We start from the raw sequence: 21,949 nt of genomic DNA on the forward strand, positions 1-21,949 counted from the left end.
GCATGTTGGGTGAACAAATTACGGTCGGGCAATTGACAAATAAAGAGAGCATGACAATGCACATACATGATATGATGAATATTGTGAGATTTAATTGGGCATTTCGACAAAGTACATAGACCGCTATCCAGCATGCATCTATGCCTAAAAAGTCCACCTTCAGGTTATCATCCGAACCCCTTCCAGTATTAAGTTGCAAAACAACGAGACAATTGCATTAAGTATGGTGCGTAATGTAATCAATAACTACATCCTCGGACATAGCATCAATGTTTTATCCCTAGTGGCAACAGCACATCCACAACCTTAGAACTTTCTGTCACTCGTCCCAGCATTTAATGGAGGCATGAACCCACTATCGAGCATAAATACTCCCTCTTGGAGTTAAGAGTAAAAACTCTGGCCGAGCCTCTACTAATAACGGAGAGCATGCAAGATCATAAACAACACATAGGTAATAGATTGATAATCAACATAACATAGTATTCTCTATCCATCGGATCCCGACAAACACAACATATAGAATTACAAATAGATGATCTTGATCATGTTAGGCAGCTCACAAGATCCGACAATGAAGCACATGAGGAGAAGACAACCATCTAGCTACTGCTATGGACCCATAGTCCGGGGGTGAACTACTCACTCATCACTCCGGAGGCGACCATGGCGGTGAAGAGTCCTCCGGGAGATGATTCCCCTCTCCGACGAGGTGCCGGAGGTGATCTCCGGAATCCCCCGAGATGGGATTGGCGGCGGCGGCGTCTCGATAGGTTTTCCGTATCGTGGCTCTCGATGCTTGGGGGTTTCGCGACGAAGACTTTAAGTAGGCGGAAGGGCAACGCGGGGGGCCACACGAGGGCCCCACACACCAGGGCCGCGCGGCCAGGGCATGGGCCGCGCCGCCCTGTGGTGTCGGCGCCTCGTGGCCCCACTTCCTTTCCCCCTCGGTCTTCTAGAAGCTTCGTGAAAAAATAGGACCCTGGGCGTTGATTTCGTCCAATTCCGAAAATATTTCCTTTGTAGGATTTCGAAACCAAAAATAGCGAGAAAACGACGAATCGGCTCTTCGGCATCTCGTTAATAGGTTAGTGCCGGAAAATGCATAAATACGACATATAATGTGTATAAAACATGTAGATATCATCAATAATGTGGCATGGAACATAAGAAATTATCGATACGTCGGAGACGTATCAGCATCCCCAAGCTTAGTTCCTGCTCGTCCCGAGCAGGTAAACGATAACAAAGATAATTTACGGAGTGACATGCCATCATAACCTTGATCATACTATTTTAAGCATATGTAATGAATGCAGCGATCAAAACAATGGTAATGACATGAGTAAACAAATGAATCATAAAGCAAAGACTTTTCATGAATAGCACTTCAAGACAAGCATCAATAAGTCTTGCATAAGAGTTAACTCATAAAGCAATAAATCAAAGTAGAGGTATTGAAGCAACACAAAAGAAGATTAAGTTTCAGCGGTTGCTTTCAACTTGTAACATGTATATCTCATGGATATTGTCAACATAGAGTAATATAACAAGTGCAATATGCAAGTATGTAGGAATCAATGCACAGTTCACACAAGTGTTTGCTTCTTGAGGTGGAGAGAGATAGGTGAACTTACTCAACATAAAAGTAAAAGAAAGGCCCTGCAAAGAGGAAAGCATCGATTGCTATATTTGTGCTAGAGCTTTTATTTTGAAAACATGAAACAATTTTGTCAATGGTAGTAATAAAGCATATGTATCATGTAAATTATATCTTACAAGTTGCAAGCCTCATGCATAGTATACTAATAGTGCCCGCACCTTGTCCTAATTAGCTTGGACTACCGGATTATCGCAATACACATGTTTTAACCAAGTATCACAAAGGGGTACCTCCATGCCGCCTGTACAAAGGTCTAAGGAGAAAGCTCGCATTTTGGATTTCTCGCTTTTGATTATTCTCAACTTAGACATCCATACCGGGACAACATAGACAACAGATAATGGACTCCTCTTTAATGCATAAGCATTTAGCAACAATTAATGTTCTCATATGAGATTGAGGATATATGTCCAAAACTGAAACTTCCACCATGATTCATGGCTTTAGTTAGCGGCCCAATGTTCTTCTCTAACAATATGCATGCTCTAACCAATAAGTGGTAAATCTCCCTTACATCAGACAAGACGGACATGCATAGCAACTCACATGATATTCAACAAAGAGTAGTTGATGGCGTCCCCAGGAACATGGTTATCGCACAACAAGCAACTTAATAAGAGATAAAGTGCATAAGTACATATTCAATACCACAATAGTTTTTAAGCTATTTGTCCCATGAGCTATATATTGCAAAGGTAGAGAATGAAAATTTTAAAGGTAGCACTCAAGCAATTTACTTTGGAATGGCGGAGAAATACCATGTAGTAGGTAGGTATGGTGGACACAAATGGCATAGTGGTTGGCTCAAGGATTTTGGATGCATGAGAAGTATTCCCTCTCGATACAAGGTTTAGGCTAGCAAGGTTATTTGAAACAAACACAAGGATGAACCGGTGCAGCAAAACTCACATAAAAGACATATTATAAATATTATAAGACTCTACACCGTCTTCCTTGTTGTTCAAAACTCAATACTAGAAATTATCTAGACTTTAGAGAGACCAAATATGCAAACCAAATTTTTAGCAAGCTCTATGTATTTCTTCATTAATAGGTGCAAAGTATATGATGCAAGAGCTTAAACATGAGCACCACAATTGCCAAGTATCAAATTATTCAAGACATTTTAGAATTACTACATGTAGCATTTCCCAATTCCAACCATATAACAATTTAACGAAGAAGATTCAACCTTCGCCATGAATACTATGAGTAAAGCCTAAGGACATATTTGTCCATATGCAACAGCGGAGCGTGTCTCTCTCCCACACAATGAATTCTAGGATCCATTTTATTCAAACAAAAATAAAAACAAAAACAAACCGACGCTCCAAGCAAAGCACATAAGATGTGATGGAATAAAAATATAGTTTCAGGGGAGGAACCTGATAATGTGTCGATGAAGAAGGGGATGCCTTGGGCATCCCCAAGATTAGATGCTTGAGTCTTCTTAGAATATGTAGGGGTGAACCACGGGGGCATCCCCAAGCTTAGAGCTTTCACTCTCCTTGATCATATTGTATCTCCTCCTCTCTTGATCCTTGAAAACTTCCTCCACACCAAACTCGAAACAACTCATTAGAGGGTTAGTGCATAATAAAAATTAACATGTTCAGAGGTGACACAATCATTCTTAACACTTCTGGACATTGCATAAAGCTACTGGACATTAATGGAACAAAGAAATTCATCCACCATAGCAAAAGAGGCAATGCGAAATAAAAGGCAGAATCTGTCAAAACAGAACAGTCCGTAAAGATGGATTTTATTGAGGCACCAGACTTGCTCAAATGAAAATGCCCAAATTGAATGAAAGTTGCGTACATATCCGAGGATCACGCACGTAAATTGGCATATTTTTCTGAGCTACCTACAGAGAGGCAGGTCTAAATTCGTGACAAGCAAAGAAATCAGTCATTGCGCAGTAATCCAAATCTAGTATGAACCTTACTATCAACGACTTTACTTGGCACAACAATGCACAAAACTAAGATAAGGATAGGTTGCTACAGTAGTAAACAACTTCCAAGACTCAAATATAAAACAAAAATACTGTAGTAAAAACATGGGTTGTCTCCCATAAGCGCTTTTCTTTAACGCCTTTCAGCCTAGGCGCAGAAAGTGTATATCAAGTATTATCAAGAGACGAAGTATCAACATCATAACTTGTTCTAATAATAGAATCAAAAGGTAACTTCATTCTCTTTCTAGGGAAGTGTTCCATACCTTTCTTGAGAGGAAATTGATATTTAATATTACCTTCCTTCATATCAATGGTAGCACCAACGGTTCGAAGAAAAGGTCTTCCCAATATAATGGGACAAGATGCATTGCATTCAATGTCCAAGACAACAAAATCAACGGGGACAAGGTTATTGTTAACGGTAATGCGAACATTATCAACTCTCCCCAAAGGTTTCTTTGTAGAATGATCAGCAAGATTAACATCCAAATAACATTTTTCAATGGTGGCAAGTCAAGCATATTATAGATTTTCTTAGGCATAACGGAAATACTTGCACCAAGATCACATAAAGAATTACAATCAAAGTCATTGACCTTCATCTTAATGATGGCTCCCAACCATCTTCTAACTTTCTAGGAATAGAAGTTTCAAGTTTTAGTTTCTCTTCTCTAGCTTTTATGAGAGCATTTGTAATATGTTTTGTGAAAGCCAAGTTTATAGCACTAGCATTAGGACTCTTAGCAAGTTTTTGTAAGAACTTTATAACTTCAGAGATGTGGCAATCATCAAAATCCAAACCATTATAATCTAAAGCAATGGGATCATCATCCCCAATGTTGGAAAAAAATTTCAGCAGTTTTATCACAGGCAGTTTCAGCAGTTCCCGACAGTTTTGCACGCTTTGCACTAGGAGTGGTAACATTGCCAACACCAATTATTTTACCATTATTAGTAGGAGGTGCAGCAACATGTGGAGCATTTGCATTGCTAGTGGTGGTAATAGTCCAAACTTTAGCTATATTATTCTCTTTAGCAAGTTTTTCATTTTCTTCTCTTTCCCACCTAGCATGCAATTCAGCCATCAATCTTATATTCTCATTAATTCTAACTTGGATGGCATTTGCTGTAGTAACAATTTTATTTTCAATATCCTTATTAGGCATAACTTTCGATTTCAAAAGATCAACATCAGAGGCAAGACTATCAACCTTAAGAGCGAGAATATCAATTTTATTGAGCTTTTCCTCAACAGATTTGTTAAAAGCAGTTTGTGTACTAATAAATTCTTTAAGCATAGCTTCAAGTCCAGGGGGTGTATTACTATTATTGTTGTAATAATTCCCATAAGAATTACCATAACCGTTACCATTATTATAAGGATATGGCCTATAGTTATTACTAGAATTGTTCCGGTAAGCATTGTTGTTGAAATTATTATTTTTAATGAAGTTTACATCAACATGTTCTTCTTGGGCAACCAATGAAGCTAACGGAACATTATTAGGATCAACCTTAGTCCTATCATTCGCAAGCATAGACATAATAGCATCAATCTTATCACTCAAGGAGGCGGTTTCTTCGACAGAATTTACCTTCTTACCTTGTGGAGCTCTTTCCGTGTGCCATTCAGAGTAATTAATCATCATATTATCAAGAAGTTATGTTGCTTCACCAAGAGTGATGGACATAAAGGTACCTCCAGCAGCTGAATCCAATAGGTTCCGCGAAGAAAAGTTCGACTCCGCATAAAAGGTTTGGATGATCATCCAAGTAGTCAGTCCATGGGTTGGGCAATTTTTAACCAAAGATTTCATTCTTTCCCAAGCTTGTGCAACATGCTCATTATCCAATTGTTTAAAGTTCATTATGCTACTTCTCAAAGATATAATTTTAGCAGGGGGATAATATCTACCAATAAAAGCATCCTTGCATTTAGTCCATGAATCAATACTATTCTTAGGCGAGAGATAGCAACCAATCTTTAGCTCTTCCTCTTAATGAGAAAGGAAACAATTTTAATTTTATAATGTCACCATCTACATCTTTATACTTTTGCATTTCACACAATTCAACAAAATTATTGAGATGGGCAAGCAGCATCATCGGAACTAACACCGTGAAAATTGCTCTCGCATAACAAGATTCGAGTAAAGCGGGTTTAATTTCAAAGAATTCTGCTGTAGTAGCAGGTGGAGCAATAGGTGTGCATAAGAAATCATTATTATTTGTGGTTGTGAAGTCACACAACTTAGTATTTTCAGGAGTGGCCATTTTAGCAGTAGTAAATAAAGCGAACTAGATAAAGTAAATGCAAGTAACTAATTTTTTTGTGTTTTTGATATAGAGTGCAAGACAGTAAATAAAGTAAAGCTAGCAACTAATTTTTTTTGTGTTTTGATATAATGCAGCAAACAAAGTAGTAAATAAAATAAAGCAAGACAAAAACAAAGTAAAGAGATTGGATTGTGGAGACTCCCCTTGTAGCGTGTCTTGATCTCCCCGGCAACGGCACCAGAAAATATGCTTGATACACGTACAACACGCGTCCGTTGGGAACCCCAAGAGGAAGGTGTGATGCGCACAGCGGCAAGTTTTCCCTCAGAAAGAAACCAAGGTTTATCGAACCAGGAGGAGCCAAGAAGCACGTTGAAGGTTGATGGCGGCGGGATGTAGTGCGGCGCAACACCAGAGATTTCGGCGCCAACGTGGAACCTACACAACACAACCAAAGTACTTTGCCCCAACGAAACAGTGAGGTTGTCAATCTCACCGGCTTGCTGTAACAAAGGATTAGATATATAGTATGGATGATGATTGTTTGCAGAGAACAGTAGAACAAGTATTGCAGTAGATTGTATTCGATGTAAAAGAATGGACCGGGGTCCACAGTTCACTAGAGGTGTCTCTCCCATAAGATAAATAGCATGTTGGGTGAACAAATTACGAGTCGGGCAATTGACAAATAAAGAGAGCATGACAATGCACATACATGATATGATGAATATTGTGAGATTTAATTGGGCATTACGACAAGTACATAGACCGCTATCCAGGCATGCATCTATGCCTAAAAGTCCACCTTCGAGGTTATCATCCGAACCCCTTCCGGTATTAAGTTGCAAAACAACGGACAATTGCATTAAGTATGGTGCGTAATGTAATCAATAACTACATCCTCGGACATAGCATCAATGTTTTATCCCTAGTGGCAACAAGACATCCACAACCTTAGAACTTTCTGTCACTGTCCCAGATTTAATGGAGGCATGAACCCACTATCGAGCATAAATACTCCCTCTTGGAGTTAAGAGTAAAAACCTGGCCAGAGCCTCTACTAATAACGGAGAGCATGCAAGATCATAAACAACACATAGGTAATAGATTGATAATCAACATAACATAGTATTCTCTATCCATCGGATCCCGACAAACACAACATATAGAATTACAGATAGATGATCTTGATCATGTTAGGCAGCTCACAAGATCCTACAATGAAGCACATGAGGAGAAGACAACCATCTAGCTACTGCTATGGACCCATAGTCCAGGGGTGAACTACTCACTCATCACTCCGGAGCCGACCATGGCGGTGAAGAGTCCTCCGGGAGATGATTCCCCTCTCCCGGCAGGGTGCCGGAGGTGATCTCCAGAATCCCCCGAGATGGGATTGGCGGCGGCGGCGTCTCAGTAAGGTTTTCCGTATCGTGGCTCTCGGTACTGGGGGTTTCGCGACGAAGACTTTAAGTAGGCGGAAGGGCAACGCGGGGGGCCACACGAGGGCCCCACACACCAGGGCCGCGTGGCCAGGGCATGGGCCGCGCCGCCCTGTGGTGTCGGCGCCTCGTGGCCCCACTTCCTTTCCCCCTCGGTCTTCCGGAAGCTTCGTGCAAAAATAGGACCCTGGGCGTTGATTTCGTCCAATTCCGAGAATATTTCCTTTGTAGGATTTCTGAAACCAAAAACAGCGAAAACAACGAATCGGCTCTTCGGCATCTCGTTAATAGGTTAGTGCCGGAAAATGCATAAATACGACATATAATGTGTATAAAACATGTAGATATCATCAATAATGTGGCATGGAACATAAGAAATTATCGATACGTCGGAGACGTATCACCGGTCTCCCCAGCAGTGCATGATAAGGACTGTCTAGATCCACCACCTCGAACAGAATGTTTTCCACCCGGCAATTATCACGTCCTCCGAATGACACATCCACCCGGACTTTTCCCATGGGCGATCAGGACAGCCCCGGAACGATTCCATGGAACGTGGTGTGAGTTGGATGTAGCATGTTTTCTGTTATCCCCAGCGTGCGCATGGTGTGCCGGTACGTGATACTTATGCTGCTCCCATTGTCTATCAACACTTTGCTGAACTTGACTCGAGTCGTTGGCCCATGCATGATTGGGTCTACAACAAGAGCATAACCACCCGGATTTGGCATTATCTTGGGGTGATCCTTGAACGACCAAGAGATTTCCTGATCTGACCACAACATGTATTTTGGTACTGCCGGCATCATAGCGTTCACTTCCATGGAACGGCGATGCAGGCTTTGCCTATCAGTTGGCTCAGTGACGAACACAACACAGCACACGTCCGGATCCTGGTAAATGTTCCGGCTCAAAGGTGCTGGTGGAGGTGGTTGGCCATGCATTGCCTTCTCCCACCTGATGAACTTGCTGGTGCTGCTGCCAGTTTGGTTGGGGCTGCACCGGTAGAGCATTTGCTCCGGTAAGCGGCGGTGGCGGTGGTAGTTGCTGTTGCAACATGTCTTGCGATGGTGGTAGTATCGTAGTACAGCCTTGTGCTTGCGCATCTTTTACCGCACCTTTCAACATCAAGTACTTGGTCCAGGAACAATCTTTTGTCAGATGGTTTGCCGGATTCAGAGTGTGCCACCGGCATGGTTGTTCCATTGCCGATTCCATGGTGTATCTTGCATGTTCTTGCCAGTTCTTTTTCTCGCCCCACGGCTTCTTTTCAACCCATTGTTTTTTAGGACCCGCCCATGGCTGCGATCCGGTTTTTTGCCTTTGGCTTCCGCTGGCGCCTGAATTATCCTGCACCGCGGCTACTTGCTGCCCGTACCTCCTATCCGGAAAATTTTCCCTTCTTTTGTTGTGCCGGTTATCCCGGTACTGCTCTTGGCGCTGCTGAGGTTGGTTTGTTTGTTCCGGCTCAGCTTGTACTGCCAGTTGCATTGGGTCTCACAACGCGTAGTTATCCGCTACACGTATCATTTCTGCCATAGTTGTTGGCATGTTTCTCTGTAGCTTTTGCCACAGAGGTGAACCTCTTCTGCACCCATTGCAAAACCAAGCAAGCCTCGATTACTCCTTCACAAGAGTTTCTTATGGAGTTCCACCGGGTCAGATAATCCCGATTTGTTTCATGCTGGCGCTGCACGCACAAGGCGAGCTGCTGCGGCCTGTTTGGCCTCCGGTAGGTACTGTTGAAGTTACTCACAAAAGCTTCCTCAAAGTCCAGCCATCCATTTATACTTCCTGCCGGCAAGTTGTTTAGCCAGATGCGCGCTGGTCCTACCAGGAAAGATGGTACGATTCTCACGGCCCAGCGTCGGTTTCCTCCACCGGTAACGGTTCCTCCGCCACCAGCGACATAAACTGTGGTTACGTAATCCGCAAGCCAATCTTCCGGCTTAGTGGTGCCATCATACGTTTTTGTGTCACGGGGCAACATGAAGTTGCGAACCGGTGGTTCCTCTTTCATGATCCGTGGACCAAAGCACTTTGGACCAGGAGGACCTTCTGCCTCGATCATCTCAGATAAGTATACCCTATCCAGCCTGTGCCTCGCATCCCGGTCTGGTAGGCATCTTTCTCCTAGCCGTGGCCCCAAAGGGTTCCGGTAGGCTGCAATTCTTTCAGCTCCCGAATCAGCTTCATCGTAACGTTCCGGTACCGCGGCTCTTTCCTGCCGGTACCTTGGCGGAGGCATTTCTTCCTCCAAGTACGCTGCTCTTGGTGCACGATAATTTTGCCCGCTTTCTTCTCTAGCGGCGTAATCATTTCCGGCATAGCCTTTTCCGGCATAACCGCGACCTGCCCCTTGGCTTTTTCTACCGGCCTCGTGTCGCCCGGCTTGTTGTTTTCCGGCAAGTACCGGATCATACACAGTCATTTGTTGCGCATTTACTTCTTTTTCTTTTCTCTTGTCCGGATGGGGGACGATGCCTGTCCATGGGACTTGCTTCCGACATTCTTTGTAGAACGCATAGATTTTGAAACCGCAGCTTTGTTTGCCTTAGCAAGCTCAGCATTTTGTGCTTCTATCATATCAAGCAACTCTCTAACTCGATCTTGCTGTTTTGCTAAAGCATCTCCGGTAAGAGATTCACACAGCTCTACTGCAGCCCTAGCAGCTTTTATGGTTTTATCCGGGCTACTGTACTTAGGTTTCTCTACCATGCTCAAAGATACAGAGGTACTTTTTCCGGCAAGAACTTCCTTACGCAGATCATGATCTAGGTTGCGAACACTAAGCCGGTTTTCCGGTATCCTGGCAGCCTGAGCGCTAACAGAAGCAAAGCCATGGGCAGCGTTATACTCACGTAGGGTTAGGTTCAGCTCGCGCTGCGCCCGGATGATGTCCGCGCCCGCGGAGAGCAGCTTCTGTTGTTGCGCCTCCAGCTCCGCCTGAGCTGCTACCGGATCGATGTTCTACGCCAGGGGCGTCGCCAGCACGTTCATGGCCGCCTGAAGAGGAGTCTCCGGTGGCGCTGCGGATGCACCCGCAGCTTCCTGGTTGTGCTTGGTCGGCGGCTTGGCCGTGCGCGTGGACTTCGTATGTCCCGCGCCTTCCGCCGCAACTCCTTTGCCGGCGTCGCCAGCGCCAACCACCAGCACCTCGACGCTGCCGGCGGCGTGGCCACTGCGAAGCGCAGACCTTGGCGGGTCCGGAGCCACCAGCACCGGCGAGAGGCACTGGCGCTCGGGGACGGTGTCGTAGTAGACGCGGAAGCTCCCGAACTCGATGACGCGGCCGTTCTTGGGGAACTTACCTCCATTGGCGAAGCAACCCGTGTTGTCGTTGATGAAGTCCATGGCGAGGACGCGTTCGACGAGTGCGGTGACGACACGCTCGTCGTCGATGGTGAACAGATAGATCCCATGGGATGGCTTAAGTTGGGGCCGAATGTGCGCTAGAGGATTCGGGTGAGGGTTTTGGTAAGGTTGGGATGGATTCCGGATGGATCTCCTAAGAACTTGGCCTTGGCCAGAGGTAGAAGAAGAACACAAGAACTCTTTCCTCTTCAGATCTCTCTATTTCTTGATCATAAGAGGTTACAGGTTTTTGCTCTTACCTAACACATCGTGCCCGCGTTAGGGCGTACCCCCTCTCCTTATATAGGGGAGAGGGTGGCTTACAGGGGAAGAAACCCTAGGAAACCCTAATGGCATCTTTGACTAGACAAACTACTTTACAAAGCTTCTTTAGCTTCCGGTGACGTCGGTATCTCTTTAATCAGGGAGGCTGACGTCCTCCGGTGCCTTTTACTTCATCATCTGGTTTAGCTCCAGAGTTTCGATTAAAGCTGAAGTGCTTCGCTCATCTTTGTCCTCTAGCTCCTTAGAGAATCTTTTACCAGTCTTGCCGACGTGGTACAATGTCGCCTGTACCGGTAGTCCGGTACCTTCTTAGCTTATTCCGGTATACCCCTCCTGGGATACCGGTATAGATTTACTTAGCCAAAAGCCTAGTTTCTCATTCCGGAATAACCTTTAAACCGGTATCTTGATGGCTCAAACCATCCGGTTTGGCATGCCTTTGGCATACCGGGGGTCATCCCCCCAACAATTATGTACAAATTTGCCCAAAATAGGGCATATGCTTAATGAAATTCCGTTTAAATTTACATTTTTTATTTTCTTTTCGATTTTCTGGGTCCGCGTGTTGAACGCAGCGTGCGACGCAAACGGATACGTGAACGCGCCGCTGTCCGGATGTCAGCGCGACCATCCAAACGGCCAAAAACGGAAGCGCGTCCGTTTAGGTCACCGCGTTTTAGATGACCTAAGGGCATCTCCAACCGCGCGACCCAAACGGACGCGCTGGGCCGTCCGTTTTGGGCCGTTTTGGGTGGCCGAGCGGACACGCGGACAGCGTCCCGCGTCCGCGTGTCCGTTTGGGTCGCGCGCTGCGCCCAACGCGCGGACGCAGCCCATATGAAATAAATAAAATAAAAATGAAAATGAAAAAGGAAAACAACAAAACATAAATTTAAACTAGTTGGTAATTAAACTTAGCCCTATTTTGGGCAATTTTTACACAAAAGAAAGCCCTATATGGGCTTTAAAGTATAAAAAAAAGCAAACCCTAGTCAGGGTTTGCGAGCACGCGGTGGCCGCCGGCAGTACTACCCCCAGTAGTACTCGTCGTCGGCGGCGTCGATGACAACGACGCCCCCCGGCGGCAAAGCGCTGTTCTGGCTAGAAATGCCGGAGGGCGGCGGGGACTCCGGCCAGGGCGACCACTGCGCCCTTTCCCAGGCGGAGTGCGGGTTCGGCGGGCTCGCCGGCCTGCGCAGTCGCGCCCTCCGCGCGGACTCCTTGCGGAGCTGCTCCTCCTCCTCTGCCAGGAGCGCGGCACATCGCTCCTCCTCCTCCCGGAGCGCCGCCTGGCGCGTGTCCTCCTCCTGCCGGCGCGCCATCTCGAGGAAGGCCCACGCCTCCGCTCGGGCGTTCTCCACGGGCCTTCCGGCCTTCTCCGCTAGGGCGGAGGCGCGCGGCGTCTCGGCGAGGTGCGGCCATTTGGCCGGCTCGTCGAGGTCGCATCTGCTCGCGGGACGCCGCGAGCGCCGCCCTGCGGCTCCGGGTCGTCTTCGTCCTCCTCGCTGGCCGGGCCTGCGGCGAGGGGCTGCTGCTGGGGCCGGGGCCGGGGCTCGTCGATGTACGAGGCCGCCGGGCGGCGGCCTGCCCGCCTTGCGGGTGTGCGCGGGCCGCGCGCGAGGCCGCGCCGTCGCCGACGTGAACCACGTGTGCCGGCGCGCATCGTGCTCCACCTCGAACCACAAGTCCCGGTTGGGACTTGCGTCGCCGTACGCGGGGTCCTCTCGGAGGTCCGCCGGCGGCTGCGCGCGGCGCCTGCGGATCTCCGCGACGCGGGCGCGGCCGGACGCCGGGATGGCCGGCACCGGAACCCGATCCGGGCTCGAGTGCCGGCCGTGGGGGAGGTGCACGTCCCCCACGGCATTGGGACGCCGGCGTCCTAGAACATCCGCGCCACCGCTACGGTGACGTAGATCCCGGTCGCGTACGGGCGTCGCCGGCGGCCCATGGCGAACGCCGGCGGTGCGGCCCGGCCGGCTGCTGCCGGCCTCGTGGTCGTTGGCGGACGGCGCGAACTCACGCCCGGGGCCATGGCGGCGTGGAAGCTTCGAGCTCACGCGTGCGGCCGGAGTGGATAGTGGGGGCCGGATAGGGACGGTCCCACTCCCGATCCACATTTAATAGGGCCGGGGCACCGACATGTGGGCCAGCCACGCGGATCAGGCAGACACGCGAGGACGGCGCGTGGCATCCGCGGCCACGCAAACCCGGCCCAGATTTGAGCCGGATTTGCGTCGTTCCGGACGCCGCGGCCATCCGCTTTTGCGTGCGTCCCCGCGTTGGGCCGCATTTTTGTCCGACTCGACCCATCCAGACGCGCGGGCGCGGGATGGGTCGCCCCGTTGGAGATGCCCTAAAGGTCCAAGTCTCGGCCGATGCCGTACCTACGTGGCCCACATGCCTCAACAACGTGGATGGACGCCGCGTACATCTGCACCTGGTGGATCTATTCTCACGTACCGATCGACCGACCGCCCATTTGCCACCTACCATTTGGCTTCCGCGAGAAGGCGAGGCAGGATTCACGTCAGGTGTGCCATGTACTCCGTAGTATTTGTTGGACGGACGTGCTTTGTCCGCAAAACTTTGCCGTTCCCTTTATGGCCGTTGGCAAGCCACCGAGCACAAATTCCAAATACGGCTTTTGGAACTCCGGCCTCATGAGCAGCTTCAGAATCCGTCACAAAAACTTGTGACACAAAAGTGTGGAAAGCAATCAAACATGTGCGCAAATTTCCTTCTAGCGTGCATGCTAGATTTGTTGTTTGTTCCCTGCTTCATGATTCATGCTGTCAAATTTTACTACGTGTATCATGGTTCATTAAGTCTTAGAAATCCGTGTTCAATTTAAATTGAATGAAACAGGCAGAGTCTCATATCTCTGTCATATCCTAATAGTGAACCAGGTGCATATTTTGATACATAGGCAAGAAAAGTCCCTCTTTCATTATTTCCTCCGTGCCAAAACAAGTGCTTCGATTTTATCTAGATGTAGATATATCTAGCTAGATCTATCTTAATTATATATACGTCTATACTCGCGTATAAATGTAGACAGATATGATATGCTACTGCACTCATTTATTGCTTGTCTATATAAGCATGGTGCGTCCTCACTCTTCACCATGTGCAAGGCCACGAGTGTTTGACTAGGTTCACAAGGGAGGAAGAAGGGGATGGAGGCGTCTGGATGGAGCACCAGCCTGAGCTCGGGCATCGTTCTGAGCCTGGTCGCCGTGGTATGGACCATGCTTTGGAACAACCTCCAGGGCCTGCAGCTGCAGCAGTTCGTCAGCCGCCACCTCAGCCGCCACGCCCGCCGTCTCGCCGCCATCGTCGACCCTTACCTCACCGTCACCATCGCCGAGTACGACGGGGGCCGCATGAAGCGCAGCGACGCCTACAAGGAGGTCCAGGCCTACCTGCAGCGCGCCACCTGCGCGACCGGCGGCGGCGTGCGCCACCTCAAGGCCGAGACCGCCAAGGACGTCGACGCGCTCGTGCTCAGCATGGGGGACAACGAGGAGGTCGCCGACGCGTTCCGGGGCGCCACCGTGTGGTGGCTCGCCTACTCCACCCCGCCACGGGAGGACAACGCGCCCTCCTACTGGGGCGGCGGACGCGCCGCGCGCGCCGACCGGCGCTTCTACCGGCTCTTCTTCCTCGAGCGCCACCGGGATCTCGTCCTCGGGGAGTACCTCCCGCACGTCCGCCGAGAGGGCCGCGCCGTCATGGTCAAGAACCGCCAGCGCAAGCTCTTCACCAACCTCTCCGGCGATGGCTATGATGCCGACGGGTAAGCCTAGCCAGTGACTAGTCCATCGCCATCAATCGTCGCATTTTTTTTTTTTTTTGCTTAATTAGCCGATCGATTTCGAAAAAGATTGCTGCTGATGCTGTTGTGCTAGGATGTGGTCGGAAAGTGTGTGGAGCCATGTTGTGTTCGAGCACCCCAAGACGTTCGCCACGCTCGCCATGGACCCGGCCAAGAAGAAGGAGGTCATCGATGACCTCGACGCGTTCCGGAAAGGCAAGGACTACTACGCGCGCGTCGGCAAGGCATGGAAGCGAGGGTACCTCCTCTACGGCCCGCCTGGCACCGGCAAGTCCACCATGATCGCCGCCATGGCCAACCACCTCGACTACGACGTCTACGACATCGAGCTCACCTCCGTGCGCACCAACACCGACCTCCGCAAGCTCTTCATCGAGACAACCAGCAAGTCCATCATCGTCATCGAGGACATCGACTGCTCGCTCGACCTCACCCGCGCACGCAAGAAGAAGAAGGCCAATGACGACGGTCAGAAAAACGACGGGGACAAGAAGGACGGCGCCGAGCCGCCGGACGAGGAGAAGGACGCGGGCGGTAGCAAGGTGACCCTCTCTGGGGTGCTCAACTTCATCGACGGGCTCTGGTCGGCGTGCGGCGGCGAGCGCATCATTGTCTTCACCACCAACCACGTCGAGAAGCTGGACCCGGCGCTGATCCGGCGCGGCCGCATGGACAAGCACATTGAGATGTCCTACTGCTGCTTCGAGGCGTTCAAGCTCCTCGCCAAGGTCTACCTCGACGTCGAGTCCCACAACCTCTTCGACGCCGTGGAATTGCTGCTGCAGGAAGCAAACATGACGCCGGCGGACGTGGCCGAGAACCTGACGCCAAAGAGCGTCGACGACGACGCGGACTCGTGCCTCGCCGGGCTGGTGAAGGAGCTAGAGAAGGCCAAGAAGAAGGTGCTTGCAAAGAAGGAAGGAAAGGGGAAGGATGCAGCGGACGGGGCAGACGACGACGACGACGAGTAGTACGCCCGCCAGTGTTGAATTGACTGGTCTCTTGCTTACAGTTCTTGCCTTGCTCTCTAGCTTTAGGCTGCATCATTAGATTTTTGTACTCACTTTCTCATAACGTCGTCTCATTCATTGCCTTGTGTTGATTTTCCCAAGAATACTCGACGCCACTTTGATTGACTTGAATGAAGCAAAAGCTGACTCTGATAATGGTACAAGCAGATATCACATTGGAACAAACTTACAAAAAATACAACTACATTTTGATAATTTACGGTTGCCCAGATTTTTTGTGAATTTGAGACATTTCACATTGTTTATCGCTTAGCTAGCCCAAGATTGCATCATTATTGTCATGCTAACCAGCACAACCAAAAACTCCTAACTTATTAAAAGGGGAAGGAGTTTTCTCTTCTCCCGTCACAAATGTGCAGTTTTAACAAAACATTGCTACAACTGGAGTGAGGTGAAGATGATAGTGGTTGAATGTTGATCTAGAAGATTGGAAATGTGACTGTAAAAACTTATAAACAGATAATTCAAAATTTTAGTAACTCTACTAATTCCATCTTCATGTCAACAGACCTGCCCTATAAAGGTCTTACATTCTTTGTCCATGAATTTCAGCATAGATCAAGATCTTAGTCTACCTTCTGAAGTGCTGAGACTAGAGATGATAAATTCATGTTTCTTTCATGAGAAATAGTCCATAATCAAAATGCAGATCCACCTCCTTTACTCTTCCCTAGCAGAATATCTTTGGCCTCATTGATCTTCGAAGCAAGGTAATGGCTCCCGCCAGCATCTGGATGATTCGCAACCATGACCTTCTTGTGTGCTTCTTTTACCTTCTCTGCATTGGCACTTTCCCTGAAGGAATCAAAACAAAACCAGAGGGACACTCAATAAACTCGAGAACATAAGTTTCGAATGATAAATTAACCGCAGATCTCCGAATGCAACAATGGTGATCTGACATGTGCAAGTACATTATTTATGTTCAAATTTGGATAGACAAGTCAAGGCTATGTTGGTAGTTGGTACTAAGATCGAAACCTGCAGGAAAATGATAAATTACTATAGCTCAAGAATCAACAATTCTGCCTCAAACAGTACGTTTTGTTTATCGATGGGGCAAGATTTTTCTTTGGGTCAAGTGGGAAACAGAGAAAAAACACTGCAAAGAAAGACCTAATTTGCCAGGAAAAGTTATAACTGGCTGCTACATAATTGAGCTGTGGATGGAACATAATAGAGATAAAACACTTGCTTTGAACTATGTAGCCATCAATGGCGATTTAAAACTTTCTAGATGCAGACAATTACCGACAAAGCCTTATCTGGTTGAATTCAGGATGGGCAAGATCCAATCCAGGTGTAACAACAGCAAGAAATCCGACCATCACCATCCCCTCAAATGAGAACTAGTGGGGTTACAGGTTCTTGTGAAATCAACAGTTTAATATTTTTTTGTTATGCATCTCACTCTTATATCTGGTACACTCCGATTACTCAGACCTCTACTCTGTTCCATACCTCACAATAAACCACAACCACCACCTTCCTCACACTAACCTGTAGAAGGTAAAGAGGGTACGCCATCCCATGCATAACATAGGTACTTGTACGCAATGAGCAACTAGGTTAAGAGACAGAGATACGTTATTTGGGAAAAGGGTTACCATAGGCAACATAAATTTAGTTAGGAAGGTAGAGATAGAGTTTGTGTCTTTTGGGTCAAGGTCCATAACACGGTTAAAGATTTGACACAGTGAGCAGGCCAGTATCTCAGTCCTAATTGGTCACTTTGAACAACTGAAGTGCAACTAGAGGTTAACCAAGGCTGACTAATCCCTCTATCCCATCAATCCATCTGCAATCCTAAATTGTCAAATTTTAGATCTCAATTTAGAGCTGCCCAATGCCGCTGTTGTATTCCCCTATAGAGGTTTTCCTATAAAAATAATTTTATGCTTGAAAAGGACAGATCTTGCTTATTTGCAACTGTTCATCTCCAATTTAATAAAGCAACCTAAACAGATGTATGCAATGTTCATTATGTAAAATTGCTCTTACCAATCCTGTGTATGTTTCCCTTTTGTAACATGTGTAGTGTGTATATCAACTATAAACAGTACATGATATTCTGCGATATATGCCTCCCAAAATAGATGTTTTCGCAGATTGTATTGTGGTTTATACTATCCCTGATCCCATCGATGATTGAGCTATTCGCTAACTTTGTTTATGGGTTTCTGGCCAACAATTGGGGTATGGGTGAAATCTCCAACAAGTTAGATATGGTAAGGATCAGGACATTCATTCCCTGAGCGTGTGTGTGCATAATTTTCAACATAGTTTCAACGCATTGGATGGTGCTAGACACATGAGTAGCCGCATGGCAAGAAAAACATAAACAATGATAAATTATGCTGTTATATGATATGCACCTGACACCCAGGATTAAACCAGCTTCCTTTCGATTCATCGAAGGTTGAAAGCCACCCTCATAGAATTTGCGCATCCTAGGCACTATAGGCCTTGCTTTAAATGCCTGCCAAGCTTGGATGCTATACCGACCGGCAAGAGCAGCTCCTGCAACTGCAAGTCCTGCTATCAGTGGTGTAGCCTGCAGACATAAAATATATAGAAGTTTTAAATAGTAATAACACTAACTTAATCGTGCTGCTATAGATCTTGAGGTTTTTCTGCCATCTCTATATTCATGCATGAAAGTAAAACTGAACCTCAGATCCTAAAACCATCTTGATGAAGCAAAAGAGTACATAACTGTAATCAGAATAATTACTGCTGCATCCTTAATTCGTGGCTTGTACTGTTATCTATTTGGCCACAATCTGACACCCTTCAATACATGAGAGTAGTCTAACCTTATTTTATCCTAAACTGCATGATAAGCAGGGCAAGAAGTTTAGCCATTACAAAATGTAGAGAATAGAAATTTTTCGAGTCCATTTCCACGAGGAACGGCCTACAGAGCTACTAAAGCAGAAAGTGTAGCACAACTATGGAACAGAGGGTTATCTGAATACTTGCGGCACCAAGAGTGACTACGCATAAATCTATGCCCCCTTGTTTTACGCTAAGTTGGATGAGCAAATTCGTACATGAAGCTATAAAATATTGGAAAAAATTATAGTTCGTTTCTAGCATGATTTGATCCAAACATCACATATACGACCATGAGCGCCTCTGAAAAGGAGAAGACCTCACCATCTGCGCCACCAGTCAATTCGGCCCTGGTGCCACGGAGAGAGGGCCAAGCGAGTAGAGGACAGGTGCTTTCGATGCCAAGGAGGATCCAGGCGAGACCTGGGAGGAGGTCGACGGCGGCGTGGTGAGGTCGCGGTTGCAAAAGGAAGCGCGCCCGTCCGGGAGGCGGCGGCGCTCGAGCTGACGATCCGGCCGTCAAAGTGAGGCTTGGCGTTGCGAGGCTTAGGGTCTAGGCCCTCTTCAGACTAGTGGGCTAGGCCGAACGGGCCAGGCCAGACTGGTGAACAAGATACCTTTTTTACAAAGATTTTTTGTGTGCGAATGACGGATTGTCTAAAAAAAATGCGAATGGAGGAAGATATGGAAGGACAAAATACACCTCCGATTTTGGCCGAAGGTTCTCAAATGTTAAAAAGGGTAAAATATGGCACAAGTGTTAGTAAATGGGTACTGGAAAGAATTTCTGTTATGAGACGGATCTGAGTAAGTAACCACGATCGCATCAAGACGTTTCACGAGGCCCCCACATCGTCTACCTCGGGCGAAACGGGAGGCAAATCCCTAGGCACCACCACCAATCCCCTCCTCCTTGACCCCTTTCCTCGTCGATGTTGGTAACAGTTGTCGGGAAAATCCCGCACCACAGAGGCGGCAGCTGATGTGGGGGTACCACGACAATGCCCATAGATGATGGATTTGGGTTTTGAGGAAAGAGCGAGTTGGTGGTTTTGTCAGCATACAAACAGCACAAGGGACACGATTTACCCAACTTCAGACACCCGGAGGGAAAACCCTATGTGTTGCTTGTCCGTTGTTGATAGATAGATGAGTTACATGGGTGCCTCCATGGCTATGGCGATGTATATCAGTTCGTGGTGTAGCGTAGCTAGGGTTTTAGATTAAGTTGTCCTCCCCGGCGGCTCCTTCCAGCCTTTTATATTGGAGGCTAGGTCCTAGGTATCGTGTCTGGGTCGGTTACAAGTTAAAATTTCCTATCTTGGGCTTGATGTTGCCTCGAACGCTAGGTTCCTAGGCTTTGCCTCCTTAGTAACCGCTAGTGCTTCTTGAGCTTCGTAGTCCTTACAAGGGCTACCAGTTGGACCGCACCCAGTATGGTAACAATGGATACCCAATAAGGTATGGCCACGTCAGCAGTGGGGCTTCCCCTCGTGCATGGCTTTTTGAGTTGGAGATCGCCATGCACTACTGGTTTCCATCTCGGCTGCGGTCGTGCATTCACCCTCCATGCTTGGGGCCAGGGTAGAGCAATGTGGCTTCTCAGGGACCATGGTCGCGGTCGCAGATGATCCTTCTAGATCTGGTTCTGCTCCTTCGGAGGTGATTTCCGTTGGATTTGGGCGGGGTCTAGTGGTTGATGCTTCTCTCGGGACAATTCGATGTAGCCTCTCTCGTAGTCATGGTAGTCGAGGTTTGTCTCTGGTTGCTGCAGCCTTTGTTTCCTCTCGATTGGTTAGGTTGTGTGTGGAAGCTGGATGTCAAGGCGGCAGGGCGACATCCCCGGTGATGGAAGTCGCGGCGCCGAGGCTGGGGTTGTCGCTGAAGTGCTATCTGGTGGTCATGGTTATTCCACTAGAATCACATTCAATCCATATTTCTCATAAAGTAACTAAAGTAACTAAGTGCAAGTATTGTTGAAGTAGTTTACAAATGTTTCAGTTCATCAAAAGTATGATCTTGTGTTGGGCCCCAAGCAAATTCAACACCTATTTTAGTAAGTTCATTCAAAGGTGTAGCAATGGTAATGAAATCTTTCAGAAAATGTTTATGAAAACCAGCAAGGCCATGAAAGCTTCGTACTTGACTAACATTCATATGAGTAGGCCAATATTAGTAGCTGCAATTTTTGACTTGTCTACCTCAACTCCATGCTTAGAAACAACATATCCTGGAAATATAATTTTATCTTTGAAAAATGTGCACTTATCTAGATTAAGTTTAGCCTCACTCAACACTTGCAAAACTTGTCGAATATGATCACTATGTTCAGATTTATTGCGGTTGTAAATAAGTATATCATCAAAATAAACAACCACAAATTTTACCAATGAATTGCCTTAAGACATGGTGATAAGGGATTGCCCGATCTTCTCAGTAAGCGACGGGTAGTGATCAACATGCGATGGTAGCAGCGGATGGAATCAATGATATGAGGTAGATAACTTGTATGACGCCGACGAAGTCTCTCGATTGATTCCTGTCGCCAATGCAACAGCTCTCAACCCTGCAAGATATTCGCAACTCCACACAGTTGCGCACGTAGCCGCCGACCACGAAGCGGTAGATTGCAATCTTCTAATCCCCAATGGAACAGCAGATCACACAAACTTTCAGTAGCATAAAACTCCAGATCGCAGCGAATTGGAGAGTTGGGATTCAATAGTTTTGCATAGCAAATAACTAAGAACTAGGGTTTATCTTAAATGTGGTCTAAAGCAACTTTGGGGGCGTCCTAGGCACTTATATAGGGGTTCAGGACGACCTGAGGTCAAAAAAGTACGAAAATAACCAACCCAGAATAGATCTGGTCGAGACAGACTCGGACTCGGCCGGTCTGGGGTCCGGTCGACCGGGCCTGGGACCGGCCGGTCCGGTTCAAACCGGACCTGGCGCCGGGTGCTGACCGGGTGGCGAAAGTGCTCTGCAGTACCCCTCCCGGTTGGCATCAGCGTAGCGCCCGGTTGGCGCCGGGTTGGATCCGGCGTGCCACCCGGTTGTACCGGGCTAGGGACCGGGCGCGTCGGTGTTGCGGCCGGTCTGACCGGTTGCTGGGCCGGCCTGGACTGTGACGTCTCCTCTCGCGCATGCCTCCCTCTCCTCCCTCGCGCGTCCATGGAATATCTTCATGTCCAGCACCATGTCCAGCTTCACGTCCATCTTCACGTCCAGCTGCTCCTCTCCTCCTCGTGCGATGCTTGC

General features: G+C 47.6%; 2 protein-coding genes across 3 annotated transcripts; one reads left to right on the forward strand and one right to left on the reverse strand.

Moving 5' to 3' along the window:
* The first annotated feature begins 14,122 nt into the window (after positions 1–14,122).
* LOC124677576 (AAA-ATPase At3g28580-like) lies at positions 14,123–15,933 on the forward strand. 2 transcript variants are annotated; one of them, XM_047213554.1, is made up of 2 exons: positions 14,123–14,783; positions 14,896–15,933. In XM_047213554.1, exons 1-2 carry the CDS (start codon positions 14,164–14,166, stop codon positions 15,791–15,793), a joined length of 1,518 nt encoding a protein of 505 aa, XP_047069510.1. In that variant the 5' UTR covers positions 14,123–14,163; the 3' UTR covers positions 15,794–15,933. The 2 variants fall into 2 exon arrangements, with proteins under 2 accessions (XP_047069510.1, XP_047069511.1); XM_047213555.1 differs by having other exon boundaries at positions 14,911–15,933.
* A 334-nt stretch (positions 15,934–16,267) lies between these two features.
* Positions 16,268–19,122, reverse strand: LOC124677577 (mitochondrial import inner membrane translocase subunit TIM14-3-like). The gene is made up of 3 exons (XM_047213557.1): positions 19,013–19,122; positions 18,229–18,407; positions 16,268–16,648 (listed from the first exon to the last, which is right to left on the reverse strand). The coding sequence occupies exons 1-3, from the start codon at positions 19,013–19,015 to the stop codon at positions 16,492–16,494; spliced, it is 339 nt and encodes a 112-aa protein (XP_047069513.1). The 5' UTR covers positions 19,016–19,122; the 3' UTR covers positions 16,268–16,491.
* Between the last annotated feature and the right edge of the window lie 2,827 nt (positions 19,123–21,949).

Source organism: Lolium rigidum, chromosome 7, assembly GCF_022539505.1.
Source record: "Lolium rigidum isolate FL_2022 chromosome 7, APGP_CSIRO_Lrig_0.1, whole genome shotgun sequence".
NCBI lineage: Eukaryota > Viridiplantae > Streptophyta > Magnoliopsida > Poales > Poaceae > Lolium > Lolium rigidum.

Coding starts and splice junctions, on each gene's coding strand:
- LOC124677576 (XM_047213554.1), top strand. CDS start 14,164: ATGGAGGCGTCTGGATGGAGCACCAGCCTGAGCTCGGGCATCGTTCTG. Junction 14,784..14,895: donor GATGGCTATGATGCCGACGG/GTAAGCCTAGCC, acceptor CTGTTGTGCTAG/GATGTGGTCGGAAAGTGTGT.
- LOC124677577 (XM_047213557.1), bottom strand. Junction 16,649..18,228: donor GGTTTAATCCTGGGTGTCAG/GTGCATATCATA, acceptor TGATTCCTTCAG/GGAAAGTGCCAATGCAGAGA.